Below are 21,222 nucleotides of genomic sequence, written 5' to 3' on the forward strand. Positions count from 1 at the left end.
CTAACATTTCCTTCCATGTATTTTTTTACTCTTTAACTTCTCAAGCAAAAAAGAAAAATCTGTTAAAAAAGATTGTTTGTGCACATTTGTCATGAAAAGTAAATTAATGGTTCAATACAAGAAGACCCTGAATATTTTGTCTTAGACATTGTAAGTCAGGTCAAATAGATGTTTTGTTTTTGTACAATAATACATGTTATAGTATAGTATGTTAAATATACTGTAAGTATGATGGATAGTGAAATTCTTTGGCTCCTCGCTCCAAAATTAATCTACCAAAAACATAAATAAATAGATACCAGCCACTTAAATGTTTGTTTTATCGAGGTCCATGCATTATTCCCTGAACCACAACGACGTATAGCCACATAAACACCCTCTGAAAGCTGCTTAATGAGCCTAATATTATCCCTCTATGTGTATGCAGCCATTCACGTGTGTTTCCACTTGAATCTGTCGCTCCTGTAGCATTTTGATTAACATGCGCTGTGAAATTACACACCCACTCAGCGGCGGCAATTATGTGCTTGACACACTCGCTGACCGCTTTCACTACGGCGTATTTATGTGCATATGGTTGCAGTTTAATGTGACTGGAAATAATCTTGAGCGAGAGACGCACGGAGGATAATGTGAGTTATTATTATATCATTATTTCCCCCCTCTCTCTGTCCGCTTCTCTGCAGGAGAACGCCGTGAATGGCGATCACCTGTGGATGGAGACGAGCTGTTCTGGAGAGCTCTGTTATCTCGGAGAGGACGCCTGCCTGCTGAAGACCGCAGTGAGTAGTGTACACACTGACCACTCCTGTGTGTGTGTTTGTGTTCCTGTTCTTTAAAAAACTGATTTTAGTGAATCTCTAGATGACAGTCACTCATTTAAAGATGGTTAAATGTTGAAAACGACATACTAGTACAAACGGCCTTCTTCATGGGGGATATATCTTTCAGCAAATATCAATCACGCGTTATTTTAAAATGTTCAAAACCCACATGACATTCAGTCTTCTCCTCATCTCCCCTTCATGAGGTCAAATAATTGTCGCTCATCGTTCGTGCACAAAGCAGGTGGTCCCAGGAGTCTGGAAGTGGAGCGTTCTGTATCCTAAATGCAGTCTTGTAATTTAGCGTTATTTTAAACAGGATGCCACATTCTCACTCAGATGAACCGTGTCTACAAAGCACCAGAGAGAAAGTGAACTTTCAACTACAAGAACACAGAGATGTATTAAATTATAGGTATTATGGACACTGCACCTTTTAAAAATAGCAACAGCACTTTCAATAAAGACCTGAGACTTAACCTCTAATACTGACATATATGATTATGATATAATGACATATCGAAAAAAACAATGTGCTGATGACATGTTTTTTTACTGTGTTAACTAGAACAAGGTGAGAATGCTGCTATAAAGATGTAGCTGCAGTGGAAATGAATTCACTCTAATCTTTGTCATAAATTTAATTAGAAAAATATTAGATCAGTGCTGTGTGCTTGTTTGCTACTGAAAAGGACAGCCTGACCTCAGTGGAATCTCAGATTGCTTTGACAAGTCATGGTTGACATGAACAAGCACATTCCGATCTGTGCTTAGCTCGATATGGCTGATTTAGTCTCAGTCTTCTAGGAAAAGTCTGAAGGGTGCTGGGAGGCTTTAAACTCCACAATGCTGTAGAAGATCTATCAGGCTACTCTTTTATTAAATTCTTTGGACTTTGGACTGTTTTTTTCGTGTGTGAAATATTGCATATTTGACCTTTTTCAGCCTCAAACATGTATTTGAAGGAAACCATCCTGTGTCTCTCCTCTTTGGTGGAGATGTTAACAGCTCACAGACATCTGAATAATGCAACAGGTTGTCACTTCGAACATGTCAAATACAGAAGCTTCAAACACAAGCTACAAACTATGGTGCTCTATCTTCACCTCTAGGGCCAAGTTTAGACAGGAAGGGTTCCACAAACTGACTTCATTTTGACTTTTGGACTGTATGTTAGGGCTGCTCGATTATGGCAAAAATCATAATCACAGTTATTTTGATTGATATTGTAATCCCGATTATTAAAGACGATTATTCATTCATTTGAGAACAAGCACTTATTGAACTTTGAATTCTGGTATTTCTTTTAACACGATAAGTTTGAACTGTAAAACAAAAATATGCAAATAAGTCAGAGAAAAATACATCAGTGAAATTAGTTAAATAATATGTAAAAATAAAAAATAAACACTATCCTGGTGCGGCTCGACCATAGGTCCGTCGTGGTAGCAAAATATAATGCTGTTGACGTGATGGTAACACATAGTGTGTCCTTAATTGAGGACTGTGTGGCGGTGGCAGGAGTTGAGGAGCTTTTCATTTTTTAGTTTTTTTGTCCTTCAATACTTGGTCATGTATTACTCTGTGTGTGGACTTTAAATGGTTAAATAAATTGGTCGTGTTCCCTTGAGGTGCAGACCAATCGCGTGACATATCTTGCACAGTATGTTTGTCTGTTCCGAGTCAGACTCCTCAAAACCAAAGTGTTTCAACACCACAGAATTCGCTTTAACTTTCTTCCCGACCAAAGGCTGCATTTCTGCCATCTTCTACCGTCTTCGTCTACACGTTTTTTACAAAACACGTACTGGCGTGACTGAAAGCGACAATTTTCGGGTGGGAGCAGAGCGGAGTGCACAGGTGGAGATGGAAGGGTTCGCTGCATTTACCACACAAGACACGGCGTGCGGCAGAATGATCATTTTATTACGATTATCTTGTTTTCATGATCGAGGGAAGCCAAAATCGATATCGAAATTGAAATTCAATTAATCGCCCAGGCCAACTGTTTGTTGGTTTGGGTAGGTTTAGGCACCAACACTATTTGGTTAGGTTGAGGCTTCAAAACTACTAGGTTAGGTTGAGGCTTCAAAACTATTTGGTTAGGTTGAGGCTTCAAAACTATTTGGGTAGGTTTAGGCACCAACACTACTTGGTTAGGTTGAGGCTTCAAAACTATTTGGTTAGGTTGAGGCTTCAAAACTACTAGGTTAGGTTGAGGCTTCAAAACTATTTGGGTAGGTTTAGGCACCAACACTATTTGGTTAGGTTAAGGCTTCAAAACAACTAGGTTAGGTTGAGGCTTCAAAACTACTTTGTTAGGTTGAGGCTTCAAAACTACTTTGTTAGGTTGAGGCTTCAAAACTATTTGGTTAGGTTGAGGCTTCAAAACTACTTGGTTAGGTTGAGGCTTCAAAACAACTGGGTTAGGTTGAGGCTACAAAACAACTGGGTTAGGTTGAGGCTTCAAAACTACTGGGTTAGGGTTAGGTATCAGAAGTAGTTCCTTCCTACCAAGCAGTTTTGGTTTCTAAACCTAACCAAATACTCTGAGTACATTTATATCAAATTGCAAATATAACCATGGCTACTTAAAAGCCAATATGTGATAAAAGTTCCTCTATTGATACTGTTGCAGTTTACTTGTCCAGGACCCAACATTCCCCAACATTTTATCAGAGCATCTTGGAAAAGAACATCTTGCTTCCTCTACATTTTGTGTGGGACTTTCTCGCCGTGAGAACATTCACAGCCACCAGCCAATGAGAAGGTCTATTTTTCTGTATGAGAGTAGCGCTGTGCCATAAGTGTTGCTCTCTGTGACAATCAAGAGTGAACTTATTGACCACTCCATTATCAGACGTCATTACCTGTAGTTTATGTCTTGTTAGAGTGAGGGCAGCAGAGCAATGTTATTTATCGAAGGCAAACAGCACTTTGGCTTCTTTACTGTTTGCCACTGTGTGATAAATGACCGGGGTTATTGCGGAGCCAAATCAATAGCTTCTGAGGTTTTCTATTTACAAATGCACATTTATTACTTTCTCACAGTGTTAACCAGTTAATCTAACCAACATTATTCTCCTTTTCCATCATTTTGAGTGAAGAGTGGTGTAGAGGAATAACTGAAACAATACAATGTCATAGTGTCTCTTTTCAGAGTGTCATTGTTCTGTTAATGCTGTTGATAAAAAGCTGCTAAACCTGGAGAGAAGTGAAATGTTTGGGCACCTTGAACACATCTTTGTGCGTCTGTGTGCTTTTATATGCGTGTAACCAGGTTAACACATCATCAGTGTTCATTCTTGCTCTGCTTGTGTTTCTTGTTGTGTGTTTCTCACCGCCGTCTGTGCTCTGTGTCTGTTTTCTCCTTTAAGAAGTCGGCCCCCAGGAAGAAATGTGCTGCCTGTAAGATCGTTGTTCACACCGGCTGCATAGAGCAACTAGAAAAGGTATGACACACACAGACACGCGGAAAGGAAAAGTATCCAGGAGTGGATAAACATCCTTGCAAGGGAGCTTAATGTGTTTGTGGCTGCCACAAGTGAAAGCAAAGAAAGTTGTTTTCCATGTTACATAGAAAACCTTGCTGAAAATAATGAAGAGAGCTTTATTCAGTGTTCATTGTACACCATAGCCGACGACTGTTACTGTAATTCTTCATGTGTTAATATGCGTCTCTGGCACTAATATTTTTTGGAACAAAACTGACATTACTTGGTATTTTGTGCCAACATTCTTGGTTTGTTATTTGTTTTTGTTTGTTTTTTCTCTCTAGATTAACTTCCGATGTAAGCCAACCTTCAGAGAGGGAGGATCGCGTTGCCTCAGAGATGTACGTTTGTGTGTATGAGGTTGTGTATTATATGTGTACAAGCGTATACATGTGAGAGAAGAGGATTACTTTGCTTATTTTTAGGAAACCTGTAAAATGTCAACGTGTTTGGTTTTTCTCTTCTACAGCAGAACATACTGAGACATCACTGGGTTCACAGACGAAGACAGGAGGGCAAGTGCAGACAATGTGGAAAGGTAACACACACACACACACACACACACACACACACACACACACTTCACAATTATCACTATTCAGATGGACTTACTTGTATACGTATATTTCTGTCTGTTTCTGCAGAGTTTTCAGCAGAAGTTCTTCCACAGTAAAGAAATCATCGCCATCAGTTGTTCCTGGTGTAAACAGGCTGTAAGTAATTAATTCTCTGTATTAATCTCTATAGACTAAAGCAAATATGTACATACATTTTATGAAATTAAAATATAACACTGACGAGGACATTTTATAAGAAATATATGACTTGAGGCGTAAAAGATGTGAGCAACAATCTCATGCAAGCTTCACTAAATAAATATTGGTTTAAATCCAAGTTCCCAGCAGTGGGAGAAGATCAGTTTCTGTATTTCAGTATGTTATTTTCTTTAATTATTATTATTATTATTATTAATACTCCCTGGAAAGTGAACATACAGTGGGGGAAGATTATTTTTGGTTATCATGGTGAAATTACCCTAAAGAGCAAAAAGTTTGGACAGCCGTGGCTCAGATATAAATAATCATGATAGTAAATTTTATTTATATAGCACCTTTTAAAACACACTTACACAAGTGCTTTACAGAACCAAACTAGAATGGCACTCAGTAGAGCGCATACCTCCGCCAAAGCACAACAACCTTTTAGTCAATCAAGCCTCACTATCGGAATCAATAGCCCGGTGTCATAATTGTACTCACTCATAGAAACCAGCCACCTAAATACACCTAATTTTTTTCATTAAGAAGATATGTGTTATTCCCTGAGAAACCGGTGAAAATGTGGAAAAACGTCCTGTCTCACAATCCTAAAGAAAGCGAGAATCAATATCTGGATGCGTCCCTTCATCTGGATTAGCACCAAAACTTAATGAGGTCTATTTGGGCTCCGACTCATCCTCAATCCAAGTTGAGTGGAAATCCATGGCAATAAAACACGGAGTATATAAAACAAGCTTATAGACATAAAAACTAAACAGAACAGAATGTTTCAAAACAAATACAAATTGCAGAAAGGCTATTTTAGAAAAATAGGGTTTTGAAAATGTATTTGAAGGTCAATTAAACATCGAGGATCTCTGACTGGAAAGGCTCTATCATCTTTATCTATTAATCTGAGGATCTGAGGGAGCAATAAGGGATGTAGCTGTTAAATAACCTGGAGTGTGGCCTCTCAGGGCTTTATGAGTAATCAATAAATGCATAAAATCAATTCTTAAAACAACATGTAGCCTGTGTGAGGAAGCAAGGGTCAAGGAAATCCTGGCAGCAGAGTTTTGGATGAGCTGGAAGCAGGAGAGTGATATTTTACTAATTCCAGAGTGCAAGGATATTCTAATCCAGTAGTTGTGGATGTCGTGAAGGCAGTTCAGCAGGTTTACAGCGCTGTGATGTTGTTTGTTGGGTCACAGCTTCCATAGATTTATGAATCGTCTGCTTACAAATGGAAACAGATGTTATGTCTAAGGTGGCCAAGAGGGAACAGATAAACCGATGTGTCTTTTTGATAAACAGGATAAATAATAACGAGGTGTGTCTCTGTTGCAGTTCCACAATAAGGTGACGTGTTTCATGCTGCACCAGATTGAGGAGCCGTGTTCACTGGGGGCCCACGCTGGAGTCATAGTACCACCCTCCTGGATCATCAAAGTCAGGAAACCACAGGTGTACACACACACACACACACAGACACACACACACTCCCATCACAGGCGTCCCTCACCAGTCAGTCCACTGTTTGATAAAGCTGTCATTCTGTGACAGTAATGAGAAACGACTGTGTTGGATCTAAATTTAAAACTCTAAAAGAAGGCGTGTGTGTGTGTGTGTGTGTGTGTGTGTGTGAGATCTTGGCGATGATTTGATATGAGCTGACACATGTCTGATCTGTCTGAGGGAACTCTGGGTTTGTGTCTGCCTCTGTCATCACACACACACACACACACACATACACATGCACACACACACGCGCACACACACACACACACACACACACTTAGTCATATATATCCCTCAGTCACATCACATGGCTCATTGCACTTTTAATTACCATCACAAGGGACAATGTGACAGTGAACTAACTGTTGAACTCTGTGTGTGTGTGTGTGTGTGTGTGTGTGTGTGTGTGTGTGTGTGTGTGTGTGTTTGTACCCTAGAGCTCACTTAAGAACTCTGCCAGGAGAAAAAAGCGGACATCTTTCAAACGAAGGACAAGCAAGAAGGGACTGGATGTAAGTAACACTGTGACAGAGAAAATTGCTGTGTATTATGTAAAAGGTTCAGATTTATTTATTTGATTTACTCTTTTTCAAACACAAGATAGAAACTGTGTGTCTTTTGCAGTTTTTTTGCTAAATGTAGGCTGTCAAAAAAAGGCGAACTGCAAAATAACTGTTACGAGGTCACATAAAATTCAGGCTGGTTAATGAGATCTCGTTTAACCGAACATGCATAAGTCACGTAGTCAAGTAATTTAAAGTGCTGTATCGTAGGCAACTGGACGAGTTTGAGTTTCTTGCAGACGTTCCACCTCTCATTCAAGACGCTTCTTCAGTTGTAACTAACTGGAGGGGAGTCGCAGGCTTTTAAACTGTGAGAGTGATCTTGCAGAGTCATTAAGGACCCGTGTGGGTCGGTGACCCAACTGGCCTTCATGTTGGTTGCTAGGCCTAGGTGAGCCCAGGTATGAATGGTTGTTAAGCAGTCTGAGAAGGGAACTCCGTACTGCATTGTAGGTGGGTGATATGTAATGTCGTAGTCCACGTCCTCTGAAAGATGGCTGTACTCCTCTTTCAAACTATCAGTCTTCTGTGGCCTTGATGTTAACATTGCTGTCCTCAAAGGAATGATTTTTCTCCTTCAGACGTAAGTGGAGAGCAGAGTCTTGACCTGCTGTAGAATAACAGGACTCTTAGAAGTTATTGGTTTTGCTCTAACGTAGCAGCACTATGTCGGTCATCTCAGCTGAGAATGTAGAAATGTCTGGCTGTGTCCTTGATGAGTTTTTCCCAGAGCTGCCTCCAAACGAAGCTTCAACTTTTCACTTCACATTTTCTTTCTTCAGGAGTCTAAATGGCGTCCGTTCATGCTGAAGCCCCTCCCCTCACCTCTCATGAAGCCCATCTTGGTTTTTGTCAATCCAAAGAGTGGAGGCAACCAGGTCAGAAAACTTTAAAATAATATACTTCTATCATCCTCTATCGTTTGAGCCTGTGATGTAATCTACACTCTGTACTGTTTCATTGGACTCAAGAGATCTTACATATGGTCATCTAACACCCAAACTATTCTATAAACGTCTGTCTCTAAATTATCTTTAATCAAAATTAGCTCCCATCATTTTTGCTGAAGAACATCAACATGTTATCGCTTCCTGATTGTATCAGACTTTAATAAATGATGATTTTATTCATCTACACCTTCACTGTTTGAGCCAGTAGCCTTCAAGAGTTATTATGATGTGCAGAACATTTAATGAAGAAGACGTCAGTTTGAAACGTGATTAGTTTTATCAGATAAGAAAACTTCATTATTATGACATCATGCTGAGATTTTTGCTAGCAGCTCTGATTATAGAACCTGTCCCAGAAATAAACAATGCAGTTCTAATATGGTTTATCAAGTGGTTTTCTCTAGTTTCATGGACACCTTTTAGTTCCAGGTGTAGGTTTTTTAGATTATGTTATATTAAGAAAACTCTTCTTCTGTGTTTCTTTCTGTGTGTCTCTGTAGGGTGCAAAGGTGTTACAGATGTTCATGTGGATCTTGAACCCTCGACAAGTCTTTGACCTGTCACAGGGAGGACTAAGAGAGGCGTAAGTACCCTTTAAAACATTGGGTTACTGTCAACGTGACATTCTAAACAGACGGACTGACATTTGTGCTAATTCTTGAATGTGTAAAGGGTGTACTTATTGTGAAACTGTGTTCTTCGTCGCCAATTTAGTGATAATTCTCTACTTCAGTCATTTAATATCACAGTGATACCACAATCCAATGCGGGGAGAAAATGCTGTATTTTCTCACTTTGTGTTTGAGTCATTATGGGTCGAGCCATTTTCATGAAACTTGGACCAATTACACCCACTCAGCACCAATCAGCTCCGCTTTGTGCCGCAGAAGCCTCTTTTATTCTACAACTGTTCTGCTTTGTGCACTTTGTGAATCGTCAGACTGGAGTTGTATCGGAAAGTGCCAAATCTGAGGATCCTCGCCTGCGGAGGCGATGGCACAGTAAGACTCTATTCTGTTACAATCTGTTTCTATTCTGTGCTAATTTTTTTAAGCTTATAGTTTCTGTGCATGTCCCTGTGTAGGTGGGGTGGATCCTGTCCACTCTGGACGAGCTGCAGATGAATCCCCAGCCTCCGGTCGCTGTTCTTCCTCTGGGAACAGGAAATGACCTCGCCAGGACGCTCAACTGGGGCGGGGTGAGTTCCTAACCTTGACTTCTGAGAGCGGCAGGACGTAGAGGTTCCCCCTCCCTAAAGTTATTCATTCCAAAGTATCTCTTTTATCTCTTTGATGACTTTGGGTTCAGGTCATTTATCCACTTTATTCAGGTGTGAAATCTCTGCAGAGGAAGTTATATTACGCAAATAGACATAGAATAACAACATGGAAATTGATATCTAAAAAGTGAATGCATAAAGGAAATTAAAGGCATAAATGGATATGTAGTTAAAATAAATCCTGTGTTTACTTCTTTGACACCTCTTGGGAGCTACATAGAAAAACCACCACATTCCAGGAAGTCTACGACAGTGTTCTTCCTGTGTAACTCATCCTCTAAACCCTGACATTTAGCCATTTCCTGACCTCTCCAATGCCACAGCACATCAACTAAACATGACACAGTTGTAATTAGTTAATTAGTCTTATCCTGTGTCCTTTCTCTGTTGGTGCACTGTAACATTGTCTCTTTCTTTATTAAGTCAAACCAAAAAAATGTAGCTGAAAGAGCAGGAAATAGAAGCTTTGTAGAAACAAGTCGGGCTGCTTTATCTGTTTCATTCAGACTAAATCAGGCGTTGCGGTGAAAACCTCAGTCCTCCATTCATTGTGAGCGTAGTCTGTTAGTCTGCCCAAAAAAAGAAATCGCCGGCTGCAAATCAGTAAAAACAGAAGCCCCTTTGGAGAATCGCAACCCAGCGTCACAATGCAGTGGTTAAAACGTCAGCCGAAAGACCAAAAATGGAGTGTAACATAATGTTGTGTAGTCAAGGAATATTTGTCCACAGGTTTCAGACACACCATACTGATAGGCCTCATATCCTGTTTTTGTATTTTTGTTTTTTTTGTTTTTTTGTTTTCAAGTGTCCATTCAGACAATCACGGTAGGATATAGTGCCCCACATTAAAACCCTCCGTGATGATACGCCTCACACCCTGTTTATTTATTATTATTTTTTAATCTGTCTATGTGGACAACCAAACACTCGTAGGATGGCATCGTTCTCCTAAACGTTTAAAACAAAGGATATTAAAGGAGAATGCTAAAATGTGTTGCTTAATATGCTTGGCTGGCCCGATCAAGTAAAGTCTATGTGTGGGAAACACTAGAATATAAAGACAACAAGACAGCTAAAAGAGATAATATAAGTGAGTAAGTTATATTAGCTTGCTGGATGTGTAAATAAGCAACTCTTGATTTAGAAAATTCACCAAATAAACTTAATAATTAATGATAGGGAGATTTGAAACATGTATTTTCCTTTACATTTGGATTACAGTGATATAATTGAACCTGCTCCTCCCTGATGTACGCATGCGTCCACATAAAACGAGCGAGGTGTTGAGGCAAGGCTGCTTATAAAAGATGCTTATGAAAGTGAACACTCTCCGTCTGTAGGATCCTTCAGTTTGTACTAAAATAAGGTGAAGTGCTGAAGCATCAAGAATCTGCCCCTTGACAAACACAAACACACTCTCACGCGCGTTGCATAACTGCACCTTAACACAGAAGGAGCGACCTTTACAAGCACCCACATTCCTCCATTAGGCTTTTCTTTAGACCCGTTATGTGGGCTTGTAGCGATGATAATACTTCAGTTATCTCTGTGTATGAGTCAAAAGTCTGAGTCAAATGAAACCTCAAATGTTATTTCATCTGTTTTACTCTGCACTGCAACATTTTCTCATTCATTATGTATTTGGGATATTATCTCATAATCGGCGCAGTATGTTGTCTCAAGCTGCACCATGATGGGAATATTCTCATAAAGTTTTGTGGAACTTTTTAGTGAAATTCTGCTTTTTTACGACGACTGACTGTGGTGCGTGCTACAGTCTGTGTCTGCACTGCAGCCAAGGACACATGAATGACTTTGGCGTCTCAGGATTGCAGGAGTACAAAGCTGAAACAGTCCTGATGCAGAGAGAGATAGATCTTTGAACAAGGATAAGGCTGAGTGAGAATTCATATCTACCATGTGTGTAATTAGTGTAATTACTGTGTCCTTTCTGTCCTCTGTTTCATCTGTTTGTTACTGCAGGGTTTCTTTATCCACTTTGTCTCTGTTGCTCCTTCCTTGTCTCCTTCTTTCAGCTTCTTTTCCTTTTTTCCTTTTTCCTTTCCTTTTCTGTCTGTCCTTTTCATGTCACTGGCTTAGTTTGGCACCAGCTCTTTCCCACTCCCTTCTCTTTTCCTTGTTTCCTTTCCTTTCCTTTCCTTACTTTACTTCTTGTCTCCTTTCCTTTCCTCACCCACTTTACTTAATTTTCTCTTTCCTCTCACTTCAACACTCGGTTGTGTTACTCACCGCTGCCTCCGCCCCGCCTTTCCCTCCGTGTGAGTGTGAATGACCCTGCAACTTGCTGTGTGTCCGAGTGTGAGCCCTGCTGTGTGTGTGTGTGTGTGTGTGTGTGTGTGTGTGTGTGTGTGTGTGTGTGTGTGTGTGTGTGCCTCAGAGGAGGCCCTGCTGATGAGCGCTACTATCATCAGATTGTTGTGTCCTTGTGAGTGTGTGTGACTCAGTGCGGTCCTTGGTATACTGATTTCCTGACCCTGTCCAGAGGGAGACAGTAAATGAAAAGCAGACGACAGAGGATGGAGAGACTGAATGAAAGACAGAATACTGTCCATTAGAGAGACCTGGCTCGAATGACTAATGTGATGGGAGGGAAGAGGAAGAAGTAATGGACTGATGGAAAGAGAAAGGGAGGAGTTCTGTTTGTGTTTGTTGCCTGTAAAATCCAGTTATTTACTGTATGAGTGAGTGTGTGTGTTTATGTGATGATTACTTGTTAAAAGGAAATCATTACATGCTCTCATTGACCATTCCACCCTTCTTCTTCTTCTTCTTCTTCTTCTCTGTCTACATGTGAGTGTGTTCTTGTTAGCAAGGAGATAAAGGATGGAGAGAGAGGCCTTGACAGTTTGACAGATAGAAAGAGGGATAGAGGCCATAAATTAGCTTGAGTCGACATCGTCCCTTCCTCAGCCTCTCTCTTCTCTCCACACCATTTTTCCTTTCATCCATCTGAGTCTCCCTGCGTTCCTTCTTCTTCTCCATGCATACATTCCATATTTGTTTTCTCCCTTTCTTCCTCTCTACCCTTTACTGGTCTCTTTTATCATCCTTGTATGCCTAAAATTTGTACAACCTAAGCTAAAAGGTATGCAAGTCCAAAAAAGAAATGGACGGATGTATTTTACACAAAACATGTTGATCCAACACAATTCTGAATGTAGATAGATTAACAAAACATTTCTTAAAGTAATTGGGTTTTTTTAAACCTGGACTCTATATTTACATGATTTGGTGTGTGCATATATCATACTTACCAAAAGTTTTGAAATTGGTCAAGAAGATCGTCTCACCCGGAAGCCAAAGCAGAGCTGCAATGTCATCAAGTGGGGCCACTGTAATTGTCAAAATTACCTCCATTCAGAGTGCTTGTTTTTGCCTCTGACAGGCTGAGTTTGTTATTTTAACTGTCTGATGACATTTGGAAACTGTTCAGTCGAAGATAGAGTTTTTTGTTAAATGCCAGAATCCGTTTTGTAACCAGGACAATAAAGTCTTGCTTAAGAAAAAGTCTCACTCTTGAATCTTGTGAGAGGTGAGTCAATGGTGGAAATAGTTGAAGAGACGAGTTTGGAGTTTACCTACAGGAACTGCCAGCAAGGATTTATTTCCAAAGTCACGGCTGAATATTTACCAGATTTTGACGATTTAGATGAAGAAACAACTTGAACAACTCACTCTGTGTTTGTGACTATTTCTTTCTCTGCAGGGTTACACAGACGAGCCCGTGTCCAAGGTTTTATGTCACGTGGAGGACGGTTCGGTGGTGCAGCTGGACAGGTGGAACCTCCTCGTAGAGAAAAGTGCTTCACAGCCAGAGGAGGGAACACAGAAGGTCAGTGTGACTCTGGTTTGGCCGTTAATGTGATTGTGTGCATTTTCCTGTATGTACAGGGTAAATACGACAGCAGCTTGACATCACTGATTGCATGAATATCCCAATATGTTCGGATAAATCCTGAGCTCCATCAGAGCCGTCTTAAAAAAGATTGACCTCAAAAGCTAAAGCTTTAATTCTGTTTCCTCTGGAGAGTTTCCTCTGTCCTGTTAAGTTTACAATTACAGCTTTTAGTTTTGCTGCTTACATATTTGACCTTTCTATGCACATGTAAACACTTAAAATGACTGAAAGCAACCTTTATAATCAGACAAATCACTTAAATTAAAGAATCAGTGTGTTGATCTGGTAGAGATACAAAATCCATACACAAAATAAGTGTGAAAGAATGGACATGAGTAACACTAACTGGTTGAGAATAATGATATGATTAAGATTCATGTGCTGGACTGTATGGATATGAGCTGTCTATGTGAATAAATTGTGTAAAATTTATGCAAAAACACTCACTTGACAATTTTTTCCTGCGTCCTCAGCTGCCTCTAAATGTGTTCAACAACTACTTCAGCCTGGGTTTCGACGCTCACGTCACGCTGGAGTTCCACGAGTCGAGAGGTCGGTGAAATCTATTTTAATGTCTTTCTTTCACGTTTCACCCCGCATCGACTCTATTTATATTCCATTAAGGCCTCCTGTTTCCTGTTAATGCACCCCACTTCAGAGAAAGATGAGCAGAAATAAAATATTAAAAACGACACATTCAGATACTCACAAGCATTCATGCATGCACAGATGAGTCAGATTATACTCAGATCTTCCTCCACACCTCTCTGTTTTGTTTTCACTCTTAATTCCAGCAGCTTTGCACCACATTTCATGTGTTCTCTCTCTCTACCTCTCTGATTTTGTCTTTCCAGAGGCCAACCCAGAGAAGTTTAACAGTCGCTTCCGCAACAAGATGTTCTATGCAGGAGTGAGTGTCCCTCTTGATGTATTGCCTCATGCACACTGAAACTATCTCTGGCTTCCTTCCGCTCTCTCTGTCTTTAAGTTCCCCTCCAAACAGAAATGTATTTTCTTCCTCTTCCTGTAGTGTAGACTAGTGTAAAATAATCCATGTGCAGTTTGACTCTAGAAGGCTGTTTTCACACAGTGTAAATTTTCTCTGTGCTCTTTGGAAATGTAATTTTAAAGGTCCAATCTGTTAGATGGTTGACTATTGATTCTCATTCCCAACTCGTCAAATACTGACACTTTGGGTTAGTGGGGTCATGTCAGAATTTGACGAGTTGGGAATGAGAATCAATAATCAACCATCTAACAGATTGGACCTTTAAGAGGCGGCCCTGTGAGCATGATTTGTGACATTGCAAACAGTTTGGAAGGCAATCCTGGTCCAGTGTTCAGGAAACTTGAGTGCACAAATATATTCAACTATTCTGGAATTCTTTGAGGGGTAGTCTAGCAATGTTGATGCCGTCTGTGCTGCAAAACATAATTTAAATCGTATCCTGACCCCTAAATCGAGAGTTGAATCGTGAAAAAAATCCCTTCTGTGTATGCCTTAATAAAAGGGAATATTTAATAAGACACACAAACACAAGCTTTTTAGAAGAACGATAGAGGAGAGGAAAATAAAGATTGGAATGAAGGAAAGGAATAAGGGGAAAGACAGGAGTTTAAGGTCAGATTGAGGAAAAACAGACCAAAACATGAAGTACAGGGAGGTTTATAAGATAAAGCAGAATGTGTGAAGGGTATTTAAAGTCTTACTTCCTGCCATAAAAAGTTGTAGTTATTGTAGTTAATGCAGTTGGAAGTGGTGTTATCTCCCCACTGTGTATTGCCAAATTTAACAGCATTCAATAATCATTTCAGATGAACAATGAAGAGTCTCAGAGGTGCACTTTGCAACCTGTGCGCTGATGTTAACATTTGGATTTCATGGTTTTAAATAATTAATTTTGATGTTTTGCTCTGCACCATAGTTTTGCATTCAGACTTCAACGTGTGAGAGAAGATGGGTGTGAGTTGGAGAGGAAGCATCTCTCTTTAATAAGGAAATGTAATGAACTGTAATTCTGTTTGATTGGCTTCTTCTCTTATGTGTGTGTGTGTGTGTGTGTGTGTGTGTGTGTGCGTGTGAACATGTTTGCAGGCTGCATTCTCAGATTTCCTCCAGCGAAGCTCCAGGGATTTGTCGAAGCACGTCAGAGTGGTGGTGAGTGTTAACACACTCTCTCTCTCTCTGTATCGTTTTCCATGTCGACATGTCTGGGCAGCAGGTCGGCCTGGTGATTACACACACCGTCCTTCAACTGCTCTTTGAACACCCGCCATGCTCAAGTGTCCTTCAGCCAGATATTGAATCCTTTACAGAGACACTACACTGCCACTGACCACTGACCACTGACCTCTGTACTGGGATTAGAAGAGCAAACTGACATTTTTATATCGATTCTGCAGATTATTTATCGATTCATGTCAGAAAATAGTAAAAAAAAAAAAAAAAAAAGGCTGGAAAAACATATACCAAAACATAAAAATCTGAGGCTAATGTTAAAAGATAAGGCTGGTGATTTTCTATATTTTTGTAATTGTAAAAAATATAATAAAAGATCTCTCTAGTTTATTGGTTTCTACCCTATTTAAGGCATTCATAGTAAGAAAAATATGGAAAATAATCAACCTTAAAGCATTGCAGACATTTAGGTAAAAGGGTTATTTTGCTGCATGTGAAATAATACGTTGCTGACTTAAAAACAAAGATAATCCTCCCTGAAAATGATTATTTCCATGCCAAATAGAATGAGACTGACACATCACACCTCAGGTTTCAACATGCCTCATTGCTGCAACAAGTCCCTGAGTGATCCGGTCTCACCTCTGACCTGAATCAATCACAGGCAGAGGAACTGGGCCGGGGCGAGAAGAACACTGAAACTGAGAATGAAACTGAGAACTGGAAAGTGAAGCTTGATCTGAGAGTGAAAAGCAGTCGTTTTGTACAGTCAAGTCATAAGAATTGAACACACGAGTTATAATTTCAGCTTTCTGTGTCTCTGTGTTTGTCCTTCTCAGTGCGACGGTACCGATTTGACTCCTAAGATCCAGGAGCTGAAGTTTCAGTGCATTGTGTTTCTAAACATTCCCAGGTAGGTGGAAACACACAGTCCATGATACTGTGTAGAGTTTGGTTGCACTGTTACTCGTGTCACATTCGTTTTCTTGCAGTGTTGTCGAAAGAGTCTGAAATTAAAAACAGAAGAGATTATAAAGACAAATCAAGAACCTTATGAATTAATAAGAATCTTACAGGATACAAATCAATTGTATACGGTAAGACGCTTGAAGCACAGTTTGTGAAAGGACTCATTTTACTAGACAAATTTATTTTAACGTGTAGGGTTGCATTGAAATCTAGGCCATCAGCATCGGCCGATATTTACTGACTGCTATCGACCTTTCTGCAAATATTGTGGCATCCACTGATTGGAAAGGTCCATGTTTATCTGTTTTGCGGTCAATTTTGTGCTGGCATCTTCATGCAAGTTCAGAAAAAGTCATTATCATTGAGTAGGTAGTTATGTAGTTAACCCAAAAGGTTAACTATATCAGGTTATACTAGGTTTTTTCATGTGAAAGAGGATTATATTAAAGGTTGTTTAATGCGTTTGTAAGTTCATATTTGTAATGAAGGGCTGAATGAGTTTAAAACAATTTGAATTTTAATGAACTTGTTTCTTTTTGCAAGTACAAAAAAAACAACAAAAGCACCAGAATTCAGTGTAATGTGACATTTTGTGCAACATCTTTCAGTGGGATCCTTTTCATGACTAAAAACTCTACCTAACTCTAATTAATCAGCGTTTCCTGTTCGTGTGAAAAAGCCTTTGAGACTGTGTTAATAAATAGATGAGACACCACAGTTCTCTGGTGAATCCCCGACTAATGAAATTAATTTAGGCTGGTTAGTCCTAAAGGCAGGGACATGAGGTCTCTCTCTTTTTCAGACTCCGACAGGACTGAGTAAAAATCCTCCCACACCGCCCTGGAGTGAGAATATTTCTCTGGTTAGACATCGAAACTAATGAAAACATGTTTCCTTACTGTAGTCAGGGAAATATTGTCATACAGTAGTGGAGGATGATTCTGGATGGAAAGCATCCGAGTTGTGCATCAAGTTGTTTTAGTGAGCCAGATCTTATTATTTATATTTGAATTTTTGACGTGTGTCTATGTGTGTGTAGGTACTGTGCTGGCACCATGCCGTGGGGAAACACAGGTGACCACCGCGACTTTGAACCTCAGCGCCACGACGACGGCTGCATCGAGGTTATCGGCTTCACCATGGCCTCGCTGGTGAGAGAATTAGTATTTGACTCTTAACAGAATATTAGATGGCCGACTATCTCCACTCCATTAGAAATAAGAACCAGAGACTGATCCTCCTAGTGAACGCTAACTGGCAGCAGAAACAGGAAGTCACACACAGACATGGCTGCCTCATCGGGGGAGGTGGAGACATAATTGTATTTCTTCCTCCACTGTGAGAACTTATTTTAAAGAAAGAGATTTCCTTTTGTTGGATAAAATTGCCTAAAGAGAAACGGAAAAAAAAGGTCAACAGAACCCAACACACAAGGAGCAGACTGTTAGTGTTTTAATGTGACAGTCTTACTGCGCCTCCTGTTGTTGTAAGTCTCCCTTTTGTCCACCAGGCGGCGCTACAGGTCGGCGGTCACGGAGAGAGGTTGCACCAGTGCAGAGAAGTCGTTCTTACTACCTTCAAGACCGTACCTGTTCAGGTGAGGCACACACAATACCCCTACTAGCCTCCCAGTCACTGCTGTGACTGCATTAACTGTATTATTATAACATACAGATTACATTTAAACAAATTAATGAGTGTTAAAAGTATTGAAATGTGTGTTAGTTAGTTAGTTAGTTATGTTATTAATCTTGTTATACATGACCAAGCCAATATGGACTTACAAGACTCCATTATCTAAATATTTTGAATCTCCTCAAAAATACTTAATTTAAGTACCTTTGAGGAGACAAAATCAAAAATCACAATATTTTTTACCAAATACAAAAAATTTGATATTTGGCCAATATTATAGGGATGACTATTTGTACTTCTATATTTACATGCTGAGATTTATTTCTCAATATTTCTCGGTAATGTGGATACAATAACTAATTGAAGTATTGAAACAAGTAGAAGAGTCTGGTATGTTCTGAAAATGACATTATTTTAGTGTAACGCAGCCTTTAAAACCTGGAATAAACAACACTTGTGTCATATTATAAACAAATATCCCACATTTTTAATCTGATATCACCATAATGACATGATTTTGATCTGTTGCTCATTCAAATTTCAGTCACAGTAGTGAAACATTCGTCAGATAAGAGCATGACTTCTTAAACATACATCCTGTTTCACATTCAACGAAATCAAATATGCTACTGAAACAAAATGTTTTTATAACCATCAAATAAAGGAACTCAACAGACGTTTTGATAGAAAGTTCAGCCTTCAAAGGATCACTGTCTTATTCTAGTATATAAAGTAAATGTTTAGATCTCTATTTACCTTTAGTCTTCTTCTTCTTCTTCGACTTTGCTTGCACATTACAGAGTGTTTTTGTTTTGTGCTCGGCATTGATGAGAAACATCTCCATGGCACTGTTAGAGGTCTATAACTCCTATGGGAACCTTTACATTTTCATATGATGAACAATAAAACATTAAATAGACATTTCTCTTCAAGGTGACCCCTAAATGTACCATTCATTTAATTTAGATTCAATGTTTCCATCTGCTTCATTTCAGGCTTTCTTTATTTCTCTTCATCATTTCTTTCTCTGAAAAATGGTTTCAAACTTGCTGATTATTCCTGAAACTATGGAACACAAAAAGTATTTATTTAGGTGTTGTTTTGACACTGTTATTGAATCATCATTGCCTCATCCTGCCTGACAGCCAACACCAACAACTGCAATATTATATGGTCGGTTTAATTATCAATTTCTCTGTTTTGACCGTGATCCTTGTGTCTCTTGTGTACGTAGGTGGACGGTGAGCCTTGTCGACTCGCTCCCTCCACTCTCCGTATCTCCCTACGTAACCAGGCCAACATGGTCCAGAAGAGCAAGAGGCGCACCTCTGTGCCCCTGCTCAACGAGTGAGTCACACACACACACACACACACACACACAAGTACAGACAGAGGAACTAGGCCAGCAGTGTTGTAAAAACCCGGGTTGCACTGTGAGTGAGTCATACAATCTGTTTAGTGGGAGCTGACATTCACTCCTCTCAATGTCCCACATCTCTCTTCAGCTCGCCAAAAACCACAATCAATGTCGAGATATCTGTGTTGTCCACTCATATTAATCCAAACAAACGCACCAGGGAGGCATCTCTCCGGTGACACACTGACATGTAATACTGCGTGGTTCACCAGAGAGACGACGAAGAAGAAGAAGAAGAATAAGAAGATGAAGGCGATGAGACGTTTATTGATTCCTTTCAGAGATAAAACAGTTTACATCTGACATTCTGTGGCTACTAACCCTCCACCACCTCCGTCTCTGTAGCACTAATAACTCTTCATGTATATCTCTGTGTATATATGTGATATTTAACTGTGTGTTAAAGTTATCAGACAACAGTAAATGTTTGCATGTGAGTTAAATAGAGAAGAGTAGTACTGACGTACTCGCTGTAGCTGCAGTAACTAGTGTCTCTGCTTGATGTACTGCTCTGCTACTGTGCTATCAATGTTTGTCTACTTACCTCTGGGCTTCTCTCCGTCTGTCACCTCCTCCTGTCACCTCCTCTTCTTTCTGCCAAAAACATGCCTGGAATCTTTTTGATTATTTATTATTTTCATTTCCTTCTCTCCGTCCTTTGTTTCCGTCCTCTCCTCTGGTTCATTTCATTTCCTCGTTTTCTCTTCCCTTTTCATCCTCCTTCACGCCTCCTCACCGCTGCTCCTTTCCTTTCTTTCCTCTCCTGGTTTCCTCTTTTCTGTTCTCCTCCCTTTTTCTCCTCCTCCGCTCCTCATCTCATCCCCTTCTTCATCTTTCTTCTGACCTTGTTTTCTTCCTTCTTTTCCTTGAGTCCTCTCCTTGTCTCCTCCTCTCCTACTTACCTTTAATATTTTCCTTCCAATGTCTCTTGATTTCTTTCCTCTATTTCTCCTCTCTTCTCTCCTATTCTCCTCCTCTTCATCTCTTCTCCTTCTCCATCTTTCTTCTCTCCTTACCTTACAACATTTCCTTGTCACATTTCCATTCTCCTCCCTTCTTCTCATCTCATCTCCTTCCCTTGTCTCTCTCCCTCTCCTTGCCGCCTCTTTTTTTCATCTTTTCCTCTCTCCTTCCTTCTTCTCCTACTTTTTCACATCTCTTTTCTCTCCTCTTCTCTCCTTGGCTCCTCCTCTCCTTCTTATCTTTTGACTTTTCCTTATCTTCCCTCCTCCGTTTCTCTGCCTCTACTTCTCTTTTATCTCCTTTTCTTATCTCCCCTTCTACAATCTTTCTTTTCTTTCTTCATCCCCTCTACACTCCTCTCATCTCCCTCCTCCACCTCCTCCTCCTCCTCTCCGCCATACACTCCTCCTCTCTTCTGTGTGTGTGTTTGGGTGTGTGCGGCGGTAGTATTCAGAAGGTGTGTGCAGCTGATCTGCGCCGCCTCTCTGCTCCCCCAGACTCCTTCTCTGTGTAAGTACCTCAGCCCTCAGTATGTCACTGTATGTTTGTCTGTGTGAGTAAATGATCATTGGCGTCGTTGTGTCATGTTTCGTCTCGGGTTCGATCAATAATTGATTTGACGCCATTGAAACCAGTCAGTGTTTATGATGAATGACAGAAACCAACACTTGGTTTACGTAAAATGCATTTACAGTGATGAAAGTCCCCATTTTCCACATCTTCACATTGCCAATTAATGTTTTTTTCCTGATAC

At 40.0% G+C, this 21,222-nt stretch overlaps 1 protein-coding gene across 8 annotated transcripts in view; it reads left to right on the top strand.

The window, feature by feature from the left end:
• dgki (diacylglycerol kinase, iota) overlaps positions 1 to 21,222 on the top strand; it is a 75,896-nt gene that overhangs the window by 39,500 nt on the left and 15,174 nt on the right. For 3 of the 8 annotated variants that reach the window (XM_030439693.1, XM_030439697.1, XM_030439695.1), the window contains exons 3-22: positions 687 to 782; positions 4,202 to 4,276; positions 4,603 to 4,659; positions 4,788 to 4,856; positions 4,963 to 5,031; positions 6,424 to 6,540; positions 7,032 to 7,106; positions 7,940 to 8,035; positions 8,608 to 8,690; positions 9,048 to 9,108; positions 9,192 to 9,305; positions 13,114 to 13,239; positions 13,779 to 13,857; positions 14,160 to 14,215; positions 15,401 to 15,463; positions 16,324 to 16,397; positions 17,493 to 17,604; positions 17,964 to 18,050; positions 19,323 to 19,435; positions 20,916 to 20,978. In XM_030439693.1, the coding sequence (XP_030295553.1) occupies positions 687 to 782; positions 4,202 to 4,276; positions 4,603 to 4,659; positions 4,788 to 4,856; positions 4,963 to 5,031; positions 6,424 to 6,540; positions 7,032 to 7,106; positions 7,940 to 8,035; positions 8,608 to 8,690; positions 9,048 to 9,108; positions 9,192 to 9,305; positions 13,114 to 13,239; positions 13,779 to 13,857; positions 14,160 to 14,215; positions 15,401 to 15,463; positions 16,324 to 16,397; positions 17,493 to 17,604; positions 17,964 to 18,050; positions 19,323 to 19,435; positions 20,916 to 20,978 (1,685 nt within the window). The remainder of the gene's footprint in view (positions 1 to 686; positions 783 to 4,201; positions 4,277 to 4,602; positions 4,660 to 4,787; positions 4,857 to 4,962; positions 5,032 to 6,423; positions 6,541 to 7,031; positions 7,107 to 7,939; positions 8,036 to 8,607; positions 8,691 to 9,047; positions 9,109 to 9,191; positions 9,306 to 13,113; positions 13,240 to 13,778; positions 13,858 to 14,159; positions 14,216 to 15,400; positions 15,464 to 16,323; positions 16,398 to 17,492; positions 17,605 to 17,963; positions 18,051 to 19,322; positions 19,436 to 20,915; positions 20,979 to 21,222) is intronic. The other 5 variants (XM_030439698.1, XM_030439699.1, XM_030439701.1 and 2 more) reach the window with 3 other exon arrangements.

The sequence above is a fragment of the Sparus aurata genome, chromosome 14 (assembly GCF_900880675.1).
Source record: "Sparus aurata chromosome 14, fSpaAur1.1, whole genome shotgun sequence".
NCBI classification, from domain to species: domain Eukaryota; kingdom Metazoa; phylum Chordata; class Actinopteri; order Spariformes; family Sparidae; genus Sparus; species Sparus aurata.